The 18,054-nt window shown below is 45.2% G+C and overlaps 1 protein-coding gene across 1 annotated transcript in view; it reads right to left on the minus strand.

The window, feature by feature from the left end:
- The window catches only part of NBN (nibrin), a 198,703-nt gene that overhangs the window by 32,955 nt on the left and 147,694 nt on the right, over nucleotides 1-18,054 (minus strand). The window contains exon 14 of the mRNA XM_069220448.1: nucleotides 2,799-2,912. Coding sequence (XP_069076549.1) covers nucleotides 2,799-2,912 — 114 coding nt within the window. The remainder of the gene's footprint in view (nucleotides 1-2,798; nucleotides 2,913-18,054) is intronic.

Raw genomic sequence — 18,054 nt, forward strand, 5'->3', positions numbered from 1 at the left:
AACTGTGATGGCTTCAGTCCGGGGATGGATCCTGAGGGCACAGATGGCGTCAGGGGCAAACTCGCTGATGGTAATCCAGGAGGGGTACCTCTCTGCTCCTTGGGGCCTGAAGGTATACCAGAGGGAGTCAGTGGCCAAAAGACAGCATGCATGGTGTCATAAAACCTTTTAAGTTGGGCTGGCATCGCTCTGGCTCCAGGGAACTCTGGATAGCACAGAGCAGGCCCAGGCACTAGCAATACAGGTGGTGTGCGGAGTCTAGAAGCATAGTGTTTTGAACAGGGAAGCCAAAAATCTCTTCAACCTCTTCTTCTTGTGCATTCTTGCACTTAACCGATTTGGAGGAAGAAATATTGGACTGCGAGGATGATAGTCAGGGGGAATGGCTCTGGGAAAGACCTTGCGACCTTCCATGGGAAAAGGACCGGTGTCAGTACAGAGCCTTCTACTGTCGCACCACCTGGAGCTTCAACACCCCTCTGTGAATCACCTTCAGATTCATGGACTTGCAGTCCGAGCAGGTCTTGGAGTCACAGCTTGATCCCAAGCACTAACGGCAAACCAAATTGTCAATATGGACTCAATGACACTGCTTATAGTAAAAAGAGAGGTTTTTAATGTGCTTTCAGTCACAGATATATCATTCATTTCTAAATGTATTGTAATACATATATAGTGCAGTCTAATCTAAATAGAAGCAGAGAAATGCGCAAAAGTTTTTCCTTTTACTACATGTTGATTCAAAACTTTAGCTTTTCTTTCATTGTAGTTATAGTTTACTGTTTTTACTGTAGATACCGCTGTTGTAGTCAATCATTAATTTTGAAAATATTGCACACATTCTTATATTAGATAATAAAAAAGGGACAAAATATGCTCAGTTATTCAAAAAATCAATTATCTCTATGGGAGAAGGAGGATAAATGCAGTGGGAAGGATTTAGCTGTGTTTGAGGTCTGTTTAAAGAAGGAGCAGGGAACTGGCTCTTTAGAACTCAAGAAAAAGTTAAATGCAACACAGGGGACAAGAGAGCTGGAGGCACGAGTAATCAGAATCGGAATGAGTTGTGAGGCAGCTACAGTTAGCAGAGTGCAAGCTCTTTGAATTTGTAAATGAGTTATGTTAAGTACATGCTGGTGAGATTCATTGGAACAGCTCCATAAATGGAATTCAATATGAGTAATAGCTTAAAAAATCCTCCTTTCAGTAGGGATCCAACAAGCATGATGGCAGAAGCTGGAGGAAGGAGTTTAACTGGGAATATCGGTAAGGGTACAAGAAGCAAATTTGAATATTTAGTCTTGTGTTGAATGAAGTCAAACGTTAGTGAAAAACTTTCTGCTGAAAACTTGCAACTTAGTGTTGGCATGTTACGTCAGCAAACAAAGTTTACAAATGTTATGCTCATGTATCCAGTGAAAACAGGTATGGACACTTGAGTAAAATTTAGAGGAAGTATTTTCCATCCTCAAATGTAGCTCTAAAGAGTTGAAATTAATTACTGGATTAATTCATTCTAACCTGACAAGTAGTTTACTGAAAAGAATGGTGGCTTATAGGGCCGCTGGCATGTTCACAATTTGTTTACACAGACCTTCTGGTCGCTTTCTTCCTATTTGTCTCTTCTTGAACACCATGTCTTTGTTGCATCATTTGTGTGAGTGCCGGCTTTCAAGAACACAAATGAGGCAAAAAGCAGACAATGAGCTACTTCTACAAACAACAGCAAACAAAAATTGCTCAATTCAGTTGAACTCACCAATGAGAGCATGTAAAATATTTTGAATTATATTGCCAACAAACGTTCAGAGCAACTGTCAATGAAATTACAAAAGCATTTTTAAAGCATATCACATTTTTACCATATGGAACTGAAAAAAAGAAAGAAAGTTAATTCTAAAACATTAATTTGGAGCCTGGAGTATTGTTCTGATCAAGCTATTTTTTTAATTGCATCAGCTAATGCATACAACCATTAGACTGCTAGACTGCGTGTATTGCAATTATGGGGGTCATTCCAACCCTGGCGGTCAATGACCGCCGGGTTGGAGGACCGCGGGAGCACCGCCGACAGGCCGGCGGTGCTCCCAAGGGCATTCCGACCGCGGCGGTAAAGCCGCGGTCGGACCGGCAACACTGGCGGTCTCCCGCCAGTGTACCGCCGCCCTTTGGAATCCTCCAAGGCGGCGCAGCTAGCTGCGCCGCCGAGGGGATTCCGACCCCCCCTACCGCCATCCAGTTCCCGGCGGTCCGCCCGCCGGGAACCGGATGGCGGTAGGGGGGGGGTCGCGGGGCCCCTGGGGGCCCCTACAAGTATTTCACTGTCTGCTTGGCAGACAGTGAAATACGCGACGGGTGCAACAGCACCCGTCGCACCTTCCCACTCCGCCGGCTCGATTACGAGCCGGCATCCTCGTGGGAAGGGAGTTTTTCCCTGGGCTGGCGGGCGGTCTTTTGGCGACCGCCCGCCAGCCCAGGGAAAAACTTAGAATAAGGAGCGGTATTTCGGAGGGGGGAAGTCTGGCGGGCGGCGGTCTCTAAACGTATCTAGCACGTTTTTTTATCTGATTTCTACTATAATAGGAATAAATGCAGAGCCAGAAATCCCAGAGTGGCAATATGTCCTAGTGGTATGCATAGTAAAAGTAGGTTATGAAAAATATCAAGAAGTAGAAATTGAAAATCACTTATTGAGTATGTAAATTGTTGGTCTTTTGGCTGGCTGGAGAAAAGACCTCATTTATATGAAGGTCAGACTTTGAGGGAGAAAAAACGACTAGTTTAAAGATCCAGCTTACCTCCATTTCTTCACGTAGCCAGAGTTCCAACTCTGAATTCTTTTTTGTATTATGAGCAATAAGGTCTGATCCACCAATTATATTTGGAAATCCATTAGCTCCAGGGTAAGACACCTTAATAGTTAACATTAAAAACAATATCAGATTAGGACAGCCAACTCAAAATGTGATCATTAAAAATAATGTTAGAATTATTGCACTATGCTGATGAAGTGATCCAGTAGCACTTCTTGATCTAGAGCCTCACTGTGAGAACCACCATTATCTTCTTGGGTGCCTATAGTTCAGCAAAATCTCAACCAATTGTGCGGAAGATCAAATCTGATGACTTAGGGTGTTTTTTTAGAGTTTGGTGGGAGGATACTCAGCCGAAACAAGGAGGATTTCCCGTCCACTGAATTACAAGTGTGATAGGCTACACTGTACTCGTAATATGGCAGACAGGACATCCGCCGAATTTGGGACGAAGTACCCCTCCATCAACATCTAAGTAAGATATTTATTTACCAAGTCAAGCTAGCTACATCTTTTTAAAACTAAAAAGGAATAAATAAAAGAGATTCAATCAATCAATAGTTTATTCGGTCCAAGTTTGGGCCATTTGAGAAATAAAAAAATAGTCATACATACAGAAGGATAAAAACCATAGACCATTGAATAAAAAAAAGAGACATTTAGCAATTAGTACACTGCTTATATAGAAAAAAGGTTCATAAAACTACATTAAAAAGTTTCATAAATAATTAAGACAAGACTCTTAAAATAGTGTCTGAATCTTACCCTATACAAGACGCTAAATGGTAAAATAATACGAATCAATTGTTAAAAACGTGTAAACTATTCTAAGACAGATTTATACATAAAATAAAACATAAAAAACTACATACAATAGCTCCTATTTGCAAAAGTTAGAAGTCAACCAGTGGAAAATGGAGCCCTAAGTTAGTCAGTTCTCTTAAATAAGTTGATCAGATACATTGCATCTTGCCATTTGTAAAATTATATGTGCTAGGGAGCTATGAATCACTTCAATTGGGGTGCCCCACTAGACAACATGCTCAGAGATATAGGGGGTCATTCCTACCCTGGCGGTCCGAGACCGCCAGGGTAGGGGAACGCGGATGCACCGCCAACAGTCTGACGGTGCATCCATGGGCATTCTGACCGCGGCGGTACAGCCGCGGTCAGAAACGGAAAACCGGCGGTGTCCCGCCGGTTTTCCGCTGCCCTATGGAATCCTCCATGGCGGCGCTCCAGGCAGCGCCGCCATGGGGATTCCGACCCCCTTACCGCCAGCCTGGTTCTGGCGGTTCTGCCAGCCAGAACCTGGCTGGCGGTAACGGGTGTCTTGGGGCCCCTGGGGGCCCCACAAAGATTTTCAGTGTCTTCTATGCAGACACTGAAAATCGCGACGGGTACAACTGCACCCGTCGCACCCTTTCCACTCCGCCGGCTCCATTCGGAGCCGGCATCCTCGTGGAAGGGGGTTTCCCGCTGGGCGGGTGGGCGGCCTTCTGGCGGTCGCCCGCCCGCCCAGCGGGAAACTCAGAATGACCGCCACGGTCTTTCGACCGCGGTACAGTCTTCTGGCGGTTCCCGCTTGGCGGGCGGCTCCCGCCGCCCGCCAAGATAGGAATCACCCCCATGGTCTTATATCCTCGATAGATTGCACTAATGATTTTGTTTAAAATCCCAGACTATTGTGACAGGGTGCTAGTTCGCTAACTTCTAGACCATTCTTCAACCGGTGGATTAACATCTGTAATGATTCTACTGCGGATTTTCCATGCTGCTGCCAAAAATTTAGAAACAGAACTCACTATCAGCATGGAAGTGTCATATTTACACATTCTAGATACACTGTTTCGGTTTTGTATTGGCAGTGTTTTACACAGAGGAATAATCCACTTCCCTCGAGGGCATTTGTACAAAGGACAGAAAAAGAGGACATGCTCAGTTTCCTTGCATAGATGGCAGTTTATGCATTTGTCAGATAAAGGACTATTAGTCGACCAGCAAGCCGTAAAGCTGTTAAGTGCCAATGTTCCATATCTGAACTGAAGTAGTAAAGAGCGGGCACGGGCTGGTATAGGGAGATCCAGGAAGCTTTCAGGCAGAGGTTCGTGCTTGACCAGCAGAAACTCTGCTGTCAGCCGACCTAACCCAATTGAGCCGAGAGATTCCTCATGAATTTTTTCCCAATATCGGTCTTTGATCAGGCGTCTAGCGTTACCAGGAATCATCTCGGGATTCTCCCAATAATGGGATAAATTCAGTTTAACCCAAGCCGCTTTCATCTCCCTTAGCCACCGTACTTTTTCCCATCCGTAGCAAGGTGGCAATAGTTCTTTAACTGCTGACCTGAAGGGTTCGAGTTCTTCCGTTTTCCATAGTCTAACCCAGTACAGAAGTGGTCTTAAGTATGCTGTATCTTTAATACTATTTAGACCCAGGTCCAGTCTTAGGGGGAGCATCGGCGTGCCCTTTCCTAGTCTGGATATGTGTCTAAGGAAATTATTTTCTTTGCTTTGAAGAGTGTCCAGTTGTCTGTGAGATCCCCAAAGTTCCGCTCCATATAGGGCCGCGGCACGGATTTGGGCTTTATAAATTTCAGACATAAGGGTCAGAGGGGGGCTTATTGCAGTGCAAGCCTTACGTCCTATCACTCCACATCTTTGGCTGATGGTTAGTGCCCCTTTCCTTATGGCTGCATCCCAGCTGCCCTTATCAGATAGTCTGAAGCCCAGGTAATCGTATTCCATTACCCTCTCCAGGTCAATTGAATCCATCTTTATGTTTGCTCTAAGCTTCTTGTTCGGGGCACTGTATATCATGAGTTTGGTTTTCTTAACATTTATATCTAACCCGTAATCTCTGTAGAATACCCCAAACTGGTTAACCAGATTCTGGATTCCCATGGATGATTTAGACAGGAGGATAGTGTCATCTGCATAAAGTAGGCATGGAACTTTGATCCCGGCCAGCTTTGGGGAATCATTAGTGCAATTTGCTAAATACTTAATACAATTATTTATGTATAGAAGAAAAAGAATAGGGGCCAAAACACACCCCTGTCTGACTCCCCTCTCAATAGCCACTGCTTCTGTTAGATCACCATCCTTACCGCTCCTGATTTGTGCATAAGTATTCTCGTGTAGTCGGGCGATAAGTTTCAAGAGACCGTGTGGGATACCCATGTTGGCTAGCGTCAGCCATAGCTGGTTTCTGGGGTCCAAATCAAACGCGGCTCTGAGATCAATAAAAACTACAAAAAGGTTGCCCCCTCCTACTTCCACAGTCTTCCATTTTATTGTTAAAAATCTTAGCACCTGATCTATGGTGCTAACTGCTGGCGTAAACCCTGCTTGTAGATCAGAAATGGCACTGGTTTCCAGAATCCATTCTTCTAGACGGGACAGAATTTGCTTTGCAAAACGTTTTTGGAAGTTGTCAAGTAAGGAGATTGGGCGGTAGTTGACAGGGTTAGAGGGGTTACCTTTCTTAAAGATGGGAACTATCTCTGCTCCCATCCAGGAACTCGGGACAGGTGCTCCTGCAGTTACCGCATTGGAAATGAGGTTCGGATATGGGGCCCATATATCTGGGTTTGTCTTGTATAGATCGCCTGGTATTTTGTCAAGGCCGGCGGCCTTTCCCCATTTCAGTGAAGCGATCGCAGCCTTAGTTTCAGCCAAGGTAAATTCAATTTTGGGGGTCTCGGTAATCATGATATGGCTCACTTCCCTGGTAGTAACACCGGTGATCCCAGAATATAATCGGGAAAAGTGATCTGTCCACTCTACAGGGAGTATTGAAGCACCAGGCGAACGATTAGGTTCTTCACTGGCACCAGCCACCAATTTCCAAAATTTCGAGGTGACGTTTATTTTAGCAGACTCCAGGAGGGAACCCCATCTAGATTCATCCCATCTCCTACGGGCTCTACTTTGTTCCTGTTTATAATCTTTCCTGGCTTCCCTTATATGATCTAACTGGCCTCCTCTTAAAGCTTTCAGCAGTTTGTGCTGTGCTTCCTGCATGCAGCGTTAAACCACCTTACGTTGCACTTCTTTTTAACTACTTTTGCAGACTCTTTAGTAAAAAGATTTTTTTGAGAATTAAAGAATTGTGTGTGGGCTGCTATAAGCCCACCGCTATCTTCTAAAGGCTGAGATATGCGATCCATGTGATCAGCCAACTGCCTGTACACAGATGCCAAGATGGCTGTGTCGGTGCTCAGGGATTCCCATCTAACATTTCGTCTATTGTTGGTCAGTGCGAGCTGTTGTTCGTGAGTCTTGTGACAGGAGACTTCAAGTAGGGGTAATAAATTCCTAAGAGATAAAATCAATGGCTCATGGTCGCTTTCCTCATGTTCTACAATATTCATGTCCACCATATAGCCCCACAAGCAAATGTCAAGCAAAATATAATCTATCTGGCTCTTCTGTGTCCCGCGCCTGAATGTAGGGTGAAGATTAGGGTCCGAGCGGGAACGACCATTGCAGGCCCGCAGGCCATGTGCCAGTGTAATATCCACAACCTGATGTGTTAATCTATTTATTTTTGGTCTTTTGCTTGATACCAGTTGGGGGATACCCCAGTAGGCGTCTTCATCTTTATATAGTTCCTGGGCCAGCAAATAGGGTTCAAAAGTGACATTAAAATCTCCTGCAATAAGAATAAAGTGGGAAGGTGATTTACAAGAGAGAAAGCTGTCCAAAATAGTCAATGTGTCGGACTCATATTTGCTACCCAGGCTCCTATTATAAATATTGATTATTAAAAGTGGTTTCTCACTAAGGGATGGTATTGATAAACCCATCAAATCGGGGCAGCCCAAGTCAATTGTTTCAATCCGACATTTAAGGGAACAGCTAAGCCATATAAGCAGCCCACCTGAGGGTCTCCCTGAATTCACCTTAGTTGCTGGGACCAAGTAACTTTTATAACCAATTCTGTATTGGGGCTCCAGTGCCCACGTTTCTTGAAAAAGACATATTTTATGTTTGTCTATAAATTTGCCCCATTCAGGGTTGTTCATTTTATTCTCCAACCCTGCAATATTCCAACTAAGAATGGTATCTAGGCCATCTGTTTTGTCTTGGGGAGCTTCAGCCACAAGGTTCTCTCTTGCAAATGGAGTGCCGTGGGGAGGTTTTATACCCTTTTCAGACATATATATACCAGTCACGTTTGGATTTCCCGCTACAGTATTGCCCAAGATATTTCTTGCACCATCTAAATCGGGGGGTGGCGTGAGCAGTTCGAATATCTGAGATGGTGGTGAATATCCATGCTTACTGGGGTCTATTAAATCCGTGGCTAAATTGGTCTCAATCACCTTGCCCTCCTTATTTGCACCCCCAATACAAATTTCAGAACTCTGGACACAGGAGGAAAGCCAGATACTAGTTTCCATCTTAGAAAGATCTGGCTGAACAAGTGCGGAAATTGGCGTAGTGTCTCTGGTGTCTGCAGTAGGGGTTTGTTCGACCCCAGAATTACCTTGCCCTATTTCGTGTGTTTCAATGTTTCCAACTATAGGGCACTTCTTATCCCAGTTTTTTGAACCTTGAGGCTGAAATGAACTATACATAGTGCTGGCTTTTAGTCAATCAATTTCAGAAAGCGAGAGCGAAAGGGGGCTGCGTCTCAGCTGGGGGTCAGGCTGCATCTGCACCCTAGTGGGACCTCTGAGTGGCATTGTTGCCCCCTTAGTGGCTGGTACAGCTTTATGAGGGTAGAAAGCCTGGAGCCTACATAGAGATGTTACTCCCCCTAGAGGGTTAGATTGGCACACATTCAAGGAAAGCTGTTGGACAAGGGAAGGCGCATCGAAGTTAATAACAATACAGTCCCCTGTACCAGGGTTTTTGAGGGGACCCACCCAACCCACCCTCCTCACCATTAGTATTGAGGATATCATATGAAAAGCAAATCTAGCGTATCTATGTAGCCAGTGGATGACCTTATTTTTCAGTTCTGTAAATGATTCGGAAATGTTAGGCTTAAGCTTAGGAACATTTGTGATAACAAGCACATAAGGGCAAGCTTCCGGTGGTAGGTGTAAAGTTCTCATATTTGTTCCTAGATCCCTCTGCATCCGGTCTGCTGGAGGGTGGGTCTGATCCTTGTGCTGTTTTGTGCCCGTATTCATGGGAGAAGCAATTTCATCAGTCCACCTTGGGAAGAGGGGATCACTCTTTAAGCGCTTAGTTTTAGGGGAATTGGCCAGTCTAGCAGTTGAAGCCTTCACTGGTTGATGCGAAGAATCAGGGCAAAGTGTTTGAAAATTGTGGACCGTGCTTGATGATAGGAGAAGGCTACTAGCACTGTTGACTGGAGGGCATGGGGGAAAATATTGTTGGGAATATTGTGAATCTAGTGAGGAAGAAATGGTCGGCTGATTAAGTTTGATGAGACCGTCAAGTTTCTCCTCAATAGCTGATAGGCGAGTTGTTATAGGGTACAGCTTTTTGGCAAGCTCGTCTTTTATAAAATCTATTATAAAGGTTATGTCTGGGCTGCCATTATTAGTAGCTTGGGCAGGTGTACAGTCCTTGGTCCGAGTAGGCACGGCATGGTTGGGGGAGTTCAAAACACGGGCCCGTTTATTCTTTAAGATTACCTCCCCTCGTTTCCTTTTGCCCTTTGAGCTATGCTCTGGGGAGGGTGCAGGCCTATCTGGCATAGGCTGTGTGGTTTCTAGAGGATGTATAACCTTTTCCAGGGGCTCTGCAACAGACATTCGGGTGGTTTGAGTGGTTGGGGATGGAATTGCCGAGGCAGGCTGAAAAGCGGGTGGGTGAAGAGGTTGTGGTGGAGTTTTCGGTGGAGCCTCTGTCGGTGGGGGGGCCATCAGACGGCGCTCCACCAGTTCAATTTCTTTTTCTAATGCCCCAACCGCTTTTTGGAGGAAACCATCTAGTCTTATTGTTGCCGGCCTTTTCCAAAGGCATCCTCCCCTTCCGTCTACCCATCTTGCTTTAATAAGCTTTAATTAGACACTTAAGTCCAGCCCCAAAGTTTAACAGTCTATTCCGTAGGTGCTCTTCCTCTCCTGTTCCCACCCTGTTTTCGCTCTACTGGGGCTTTATTAAGAAAGGCTGGGACACCAGGAGGGCCTAAAGTACTGCTCACCTATATTGGGAAGGTATCCGGGTAGCTAAAGTATATTCGTCCGTTGTTCACCAACCTCGGAAGTCAGGATGAAAATGGTGTGGCCCAGCCCGTCCTCCTCCGGTCGCTGACGGGCGCAGGACGGGCCCGCCCTTGGCCCGGGCGCCGCCTGCGCGCGTCCTGCGAGGCGTGAACGCTTCCAAGGATTTAAAGGGCTCCTGCCCGAAAGAAACTGCCTCCACCTCCCCGCCGGTGTCCTGAGCGCGTCCCGCGAGGCGGGAGCGCTTCCAAGGATTTAAAGGGCTCCTGCCCGAAGAAAACTGCCTCCGCTGGTGTCCTGAGCGCGTCCCGCGAGGCGGGAGCGCTTCCAAGGATTTAAAGGGCTCCTGCCCGAAAGAAACTGCCTCTGCCACCCCGCCGGTGTCCTGAGCGCGTCCCGCGAGGCGGGAGCGCTTCCGAAAGATTTAAAGGGCTCCTGCCTGAAGAAAACTGCCCCCGCCGGTGACTAATTCTAAAGAGATAAATTTCTTGTCCTCCAAAGTAAGACAATGTAATCGATGAATCCCAAGCAGATTCTAAGCAATTAATCCTAAGCAGGAAATTAGGAACCAGGGCGAAGATGTTGACCTGGAAAAAACTGCGTAATGCGATTATCCTGTTTTGCAATGAATGAGGCAACTTAGAACCTCAATGGGACAAAAAAAATATGCAGGAAGGCATAGTCCGTGAAGAGCACTTTCAATATCACATCATTAATGACTACAGTGAAGAGCCTAAGTTTTACATAACCAGTTTGAGATCAGAGAGAGGAGTCATGGTTGGGTGAAGGAGTGTAAAGTATAGAATTGTCTCACTGAGACGTGAAAACTGAACAGAAATTAGTACACGAGGTGGGAAAAAGAAATTAATAGCTAAGAAATGGTGCTGAGACAGCAACATTAATGCAGCTACTAGTGGCAGATATACAAAACAGACCCTCGGAGAGGAATACATGAGCATGGAAAGCAGAAATAGGAGAATCTGGAAAGAGAGAAAGGAGCTGGTGTGTAGCAGGGAGCATGGAAAAGAAGTAATGAGTAAACAGCAGTTAAGAATATAAAGGCAAAAAAAGAAGACAACAGACAAAATGGAAAGGCAGAAAGTGGAAGGTGTACAAGGTGAGGGAGGAAGTGCAGATGGTATAGTTTAATAGTAGGCTTAGAAGAAGCAAAACTTGAAAAACTGAAGGAAGAAATTAAATAAGGGCAAAAGGGATCAGTGAAGATAAGTACCAGCAAGGTGAAGGGGAGAGAAGAGAAGATAGGTTAGATTAGAAAACATAATAACTATGAAAAGGGGGTGCAGGATATAAAGCTGAAAATCAAAAGGATTTAGGCAGAGGGTGGAAGCTCTGCGGTCCATTGCAAACAATTTATGGCATAGAAGGCAATGGAGAAGATGAACATCACTCATTTCCCAACTCTAACTAGTAGTATTGTCTTGATACAAGATGTAACTGGTCATGACCTGACTATGAGATATACGTCTGCAAGAGAAGTGATATAAGGTTATGAGTAACTGCAGTTTAAGTATGCGTATTGTGAAGAAATGGCTTTTTGCAGGGTACACTCTCACTTTTTGCCCCACTTTTAGATAATTGTATACTACTGCTGCTGTTTTTTGACTCTGTAAGTGCACTGATCCCTGCCAAACAGGCCTCAATGCTGGTGCTCTGACCCTTTAAAAGGTATATGCCTAATTGACTCACCTATAATTAGAATTGGTTAACTAGAAGTCCCTAGCATAAGGTACCAGGCGTACCTAAGGCCTGTAAGTTAAGTGTCTCTTGCGGACTGCATCACTGGTTGTGCCACAATGAGTTTGCAAAGGTAAAACATGACACCCAGTCTGTCACTGCAGACTGACAGAGCAGTTAGTAAACTGATGAATCAACTTTGTCATCTTAAGAAATGACAAAGCGCAAACCTTCCTTTTTAATAAATGTAATTCACTTTTAAGGTAGGCCTAACAAACACTAAGGCAGGGTGCTGTATATTCAAAATTAAGGCTCCTGGTTTTCATTTAAACAGATTTTACATATAGATACAGAGGGAAAACGTGTTTTCCTTTGTCAGTATATATAAATAGAAACAGAAAAGTACTGACAAACCGTATTCATACAATTGTACGGCACAGACATCGCAGCCGTGCCCCAGCCCAGGGATTCTCACTCTGGTGCTTGAAGGAACGCAGCTGCCCTTGGTTCATGAAAGGCACGTGAAAGACACCTTGCTAACCGGGCAGTGTCGAAACCTGGATTTCTTTTGCAGTTGTCCCTCCACTTTTTGCCCCCTTTATAGCTACTGGATGCTGTTTTGTTACTCTGACAGTGCACTGAAATCTGCCAACCAGACATTGGTGCCTGTGCTCTTTCCTTAAAACAAGGTAATGTCTAATTGTAACACAATTGGCAAAGGACTTTAGCACCCCTGTATCCCTAGTAAATGGTACCCTTGGTACCTGAGGCATACATACTAAAGAGGGCCCCGAAGGGTTACGCCATACCTTATGCAACCTTATGGGACCCACACACAATTTCCAAATAGACTGCCATTGCGGGCTGCGTGACATGGTGGAAAACCATAAAGTGAAAACATGACAAAAGTCACTGCATTTAATATAAGTAAGTCACCCCTACAGCAGGCGCATGAGCCCTAAGGCTGGGTGAGTTATATTTTATGGAAGGACATAGCTCCCTATGATGTCCAATTCTATTCCTAGATATTAAGAGTGAACAGGGAAGTCATTTTAATGTACGTACTGGGCACTGGTCAAAACGAGTTGCCCAGCTACATAATAGCTTCACTGAAACATACAGTGTTTGGTAACAAACACATCGTATTAATAAACCAACACTCATTCCATTGATGGATTTAATAATACAAGCACCCAGAGAGTATGTTAGAGGTACCTGACTGAACCCTACTAGTCCTCTAATGTGCTGGCTGGCTGGTCCTTTTCAGCCTGCTAGCACAGATGGGTTTCTGACCCCCTATGGGGTGAGAGTCCCACTCTCAGAGGTCAGAAACAATGCCTGCTCTGGCAGGAAGGCTAGTAATTAGCATGTCAAGGCAGGGAGCTTCGAAGAGCACATAGCCTTTGTTTGACATGCAAACCTGGCTTCCCCCAGACCTGGAGTATGCCACTGTTGCTCGAATGTGAATTTACCTTAAAAAACAGAAGACAGGAGGAGTTTGGCAAAACAGGAACAGTTCATTTAATTAAACATTATGGACAGGAGAGCATGTACAGAAACAGTGCCTGAGGACTGTCTCAAAGTACATTAGTTTAGAGTGGTGTTATATACATTCCTCTGAGTGCCATAAAATAATAAAACATTCCTTTCTTGGTTAAGAATGTGAACAGTTTTCATGGAGTCATAAATAAGGTCCTGATAGCAAATGCAGGTGGGACTCGACCTTGCGTGGGTACAATGAGGGCCAGCGAGTATGTGTCCAGATGTCTAGTCTGAGGGGCGGGTGGTCGCTGCATGTTGTGTTCTGATTGGTTAACTGTTCCTAACTACATGTGGGATCTAACTTTATGGTGTTTTTAGGAATGCACGCATACCTCTGGCCATGTGTGTTTTTTTGGGGCCAATATGGGACCATTGTGGCGTCTCTGCGCCTATCTGTGGGATCTGGTCTCGGTTTTCTGTTTGCGAGTTTGTCTGCCGGCTACATGCCACCCACCTGTGACTTGTCAGTCAGTAACCTCAAACCCAGGTCTCAGGGCCTGCCTGGCCGCGCATCTTTGTGCCGGGGTTGATGGAGAGTTCAGGACAGGGGAATCTAATAGTGGTGATGCAACTTCATTCTTATACGTGAATGTATTGTTATGTGCATTGACATCGACTATTCCAATACTAACACCACCCCCTGACACGAGGCCCATTTGGCTCTAGGACAGGTGTGAAATAAGCTCTATTAGCTATGCTGGAAGGCATGTTACACCTCTCGGCTAGTCACACCCTTAAGATGGGCTACATGAAGTGATCACAAAAATTAAGATTTCAACATCTTCGTTGTGGTGAAATTAGGAACTCTGGGACAGAGTGATGCACACTAACCACAGAAGGTGGTCTTCTAAGGGATGTAGTGACCCCAAGGATAAGTAGCCCATTGGCTACTACCTTTCACTCCCCTTGTATTGAATTGAAATTGAGTATTTTGGGAGTCCCCCGACACCAGGAAATCAGATTAGTTTGACTGGAGAAGAAAGAAGGACAGACAAGAGCCCACAATGTGAGAACTGAGGAGCACCAACATACTTGGCACCAACCCTGCCAGCCTGCCTGCTGTCCTCGACAACTGCACAGACTCGGTTAGTCCCAAAAGCAGTGTCACCTCCAAACGCTGTGGAGAAGTGAACCACGACTTCAACTGGGCAACAACATCTCCGTTGGAACAGAGGAGCTGCTTCCCTGCATGTCTGCAGGCAACAAAAGGACCAAAACAAGAGCCTCTGCCAGCGCGACTCTGCCAGAAAAAGCCTCACTGCACATGAGCCCCCCAGCCTGAGCTGCTGTGAACCGATGGTGCCCCTGAGGCACAGAGACCCTCAAGAACTGACCCCAATCTTGGGTTTAGACAGACTGGCCCCCGTTTCCCTGTCTGCAGCCCATGTCTGGAGAAAAACAGGAATTGCTAGAGTCTATTGAACACAGCGACCTGACTCCTACAAGCACCACTGCATCTGTGCCCACAGTTAACCAATAGGGTTCCGAGACCTCCACAACTGAGACCCCCTTTGGGTTTGGCCGGCCTCATTGTTCTTTGGGTCTGTTCTGGAGGAAGGATGCTTTTTAAAACTGCTACAGCATCAGAATTTCTTTATGAGACTGCACAGCCGATTTGGAACCATGAGCTGCATGTTACCTTTTTTTTTACATGCACAACATGGTGATGTTACTGGCGCAACATTTTCGCCAGTTCATCAATTTAAATGTTTTCATTAGGGATTCTAGGTCTTCCATCTGCAAAGCATCATGTGATTCTGGGTATATCACTTAATTTCAACATGCCTGTAAACAATGCATATGACCAAATGAAATTTAACTGACGCTCAGGTAAAGCACTCCAAGACCTTCGGGTCAGGTTCCATTATTCTTTGTGTTTGCTCTGCGGGAAGAATGTTTCTGATGTTGAAACAAAGCATTTTGCACCTTCCTCCTCCCCTCATAAATATAAACACTCACCTTGCGTTTTAGCAATTCATAAAACGATATTCATAGTAAGGTATGCAGGAAAGTAAATATCTATTCCGTTTACAAAAACAGACGAAAAGTCCACTAAAAGATCTATTATGTATGTCTAAATAATCCCAGCGAATTTGTTCTACAATGAGAAAACAGAACGTGTTGCTCCCTTGGAGACACAGCTTGACATTTAACCTCTGTCTTTGAATGAACAGCAAATGTAAAAGATAAGAACAAGGCATAACGGCCTGGTTATATAAAGCGAGTTCTCCCCTTCGCTTTGGTTCCTAGGGGGTACAGCCCCAGGTTTATTAATGCAAGAAACTCAAGGTCTGTTTAGGCCTACGTTCTTAAATTATTTAGGCAAGAGTTCAGATGCATTGCTGGACCTGGCCCTTTTTGCAGTGTTATCCCCACACCTTTTTGCCTTCTTCCTCCTATTGTTTCTAACCTGTTTTTACTGGCTTTAGGACTCTCAGCACTTTACCACTGCTGACCAGTGCTAAAGTGCAAGTGCTCCCTGTCTAATTTGTATTGGTGATTGGTTTATCCATGATTGTAACCAGTAAGTCCCTAGTAAAGTGCACTCTGTATGCCGTGGGCCAGTAAATCAAATGCTACTAGTGGACCTGCAGCACTGATTGTGCCACCCAATTGAGTAGCCCTGTAAACATGTCTCAGACCTGCCACTACAGTGTCTTAGTGTGCAGTGTTGAACTGCCATTTCAACCTGGCAAGTGCACCTACTTGCCAGGCCCAAACCTTCCCTTTTACTACATGAAGTCACCCCTAATGTTGGCCCAAGGCAGCTCCATGGTCAGGGTGCAGTGTAGTTAAAAGGTAGGACATGTACCTGTGTGCTTTAGATGTCCTGATAGTGAAATTCTGCTAAACTCGTTTTTCACTATTGTAAGGACTATCTCTCCCATGGAGTAACATGGGGATTGCCTTGAAATATCTTTTCAGTGTAATTTCCCATTGGGAGCAGATAATGGTATTGGGTTTGGGGTCTCTGAACTCACAATTTACAAATAACTCTTTTGGTGAAGTTGTTTTTTGAACTGTGAATTTGAAAATGACACTGTCAAGTGGGCATTTTCTTGCTTAACCATTCTATGCCTCTACCTTTATGCTGAATACACGTCTGGGTCAGAATAACAGTTGGGTTGTTTTATGCATTTATTCTAGACAGTCAGACAAAGGGAGCTGAGGTACGTCCTGCATATCCTGATGACCCATCACCAGGCTGATGGGTTTTCCTGAGCTAGAGTGGAGGAAGAAGCTGACACTTGCACCTGTATAGGGCTATGCCTGTTGTCTAACCCCCTAGAGTGTGTTTGAGGCCATGGCAGGGAAAGGTAGGGTCTCATGAGCTACAAAGACTAATCTTTGAAGTTTGCTTACTTCAAAGACAGTATTGGGTATAAGTACTGGACCTCAGATACCACATAGTTAGAATCCTTCTGGACAGTGGACATTCTGCCAGGATGAAGATCTGGATGCTGTATGAGGGACTGCCACTCTGCCTGTTGCTTTTTTTGTGCTGGCCTGCTGCTTGCTACTTCTGTCCTGGGAGTGAAAGGACTGAACTTGGCTTTCTACATCCTGCTTCCAAAGGTTCTCCAAGGGCTTGGACTGAGCTTGTTTCCTGTTAAGGAAACTCAGGGACATCAAACACTTCACCTGCCAGTGCCTGGGCTCTCTTGCTTAGAGTCCTGACTTGCCAAGTGGTGCCAAATCCAGCTCCTGGTGCCGAATCTAGCTCCTGGGCCCTTGGTAGTGAGTTCTGGTGGAACAAGGAAGACACTAGTGCTTCAAGTTCAGAAAGACTTTGGAACCATTGCCGCTCTCTGACCCTGTGCCGCAGCCTGCACCGGTGCTGTGGTCCTCTTTGAGTACAACAATCTACAACGCAGGCCCGACCCCACTGCAGCGCCTCCGAAGTCCCACCACAGCGTGAGTCCAGAGTGCCCTATCACAAAGTCCATAGCACCTAACTCCAACTTCGCCGCAGCACCTGTAGCCCTGTGGTGTGATTGTGACACCAATGAAGTCAACGCCTTGCATCTTGACAGCGTCATAAGGAACTGATGCCTCGCCATCAATGACGCATCACCTCCTCTGCAACCGCAAGGAACCAACGCCTCACCTCCCCTGCCTAGCAGTAACAAATCAACACCTAAGCTCCCTGGTGGCAATAAGGAACCAACGCTGTACCAGCTCCAGCGACGCCTCAACTCCCCGACTCAGTGCAACATCTTTGTTTCTTCATCATTTTCCAAGGTACTCTAACCGGGGTCTATACGATTACGTGGCCGACGGCACTCCCCCGTGGCTAGCTCCAGACTGTTGGAAGTTACTCCGTCAACCCGATATGATAGCCCCAGCTAGGCTATTGTGTTCCTAAGTACTATACTACATTTAATCTTTGACAATTTGTATCTTTACTTGTGCAAGTTGGATTTTTGTCATTTTGGTCTTGTTTTACTCAGATAAACTGGTGTGGAGTACGTGTGTGGCGTGTTTTCACTGTGTTACTGTTTATGTGTTCAAATACTTTACACATTTGCTCTGAGATAAGCCTTACTGCTTGAGCCAAGTTATCAAGGGGGATGAGCAGGGTTTATCTTGGCTGTGTGACTCCCTTACCCTGACTAGAGTGAGGGCCCCTATTTAAGGGTGCATACCACTGCCAACTAGAGACCCCATTTCTAACATGAATATATTGTATTTACTTAATTTGGTGCATATATAAATATATCTAAACCTATAGCAACTGAGTGCAAGTGTGTTACATCACTGGTGAATTGTCTGTTGAAATAAATGTGAAAAATACTAGCTGCAGCATCTTATTTTGCTAGCAACAAATATAAATGTGGATAAATACAGATAAAATTA

Source organism: Pleurodeles waltl, chromosome 2_2 (genome assembly GCF_031143425.1).
Source record: "Pleurodeles waltl isolate 20211129_DDA chromosome 2_2, aPleWal1.hap1.20221129, whole genome shotgun sequence".
Lineage (NCBI taxonomy): Eukaryota > Metazoa > Chordata > Amphibia > Caudata > Salamandridae > Pleurodeles > Pleurodeles waltl.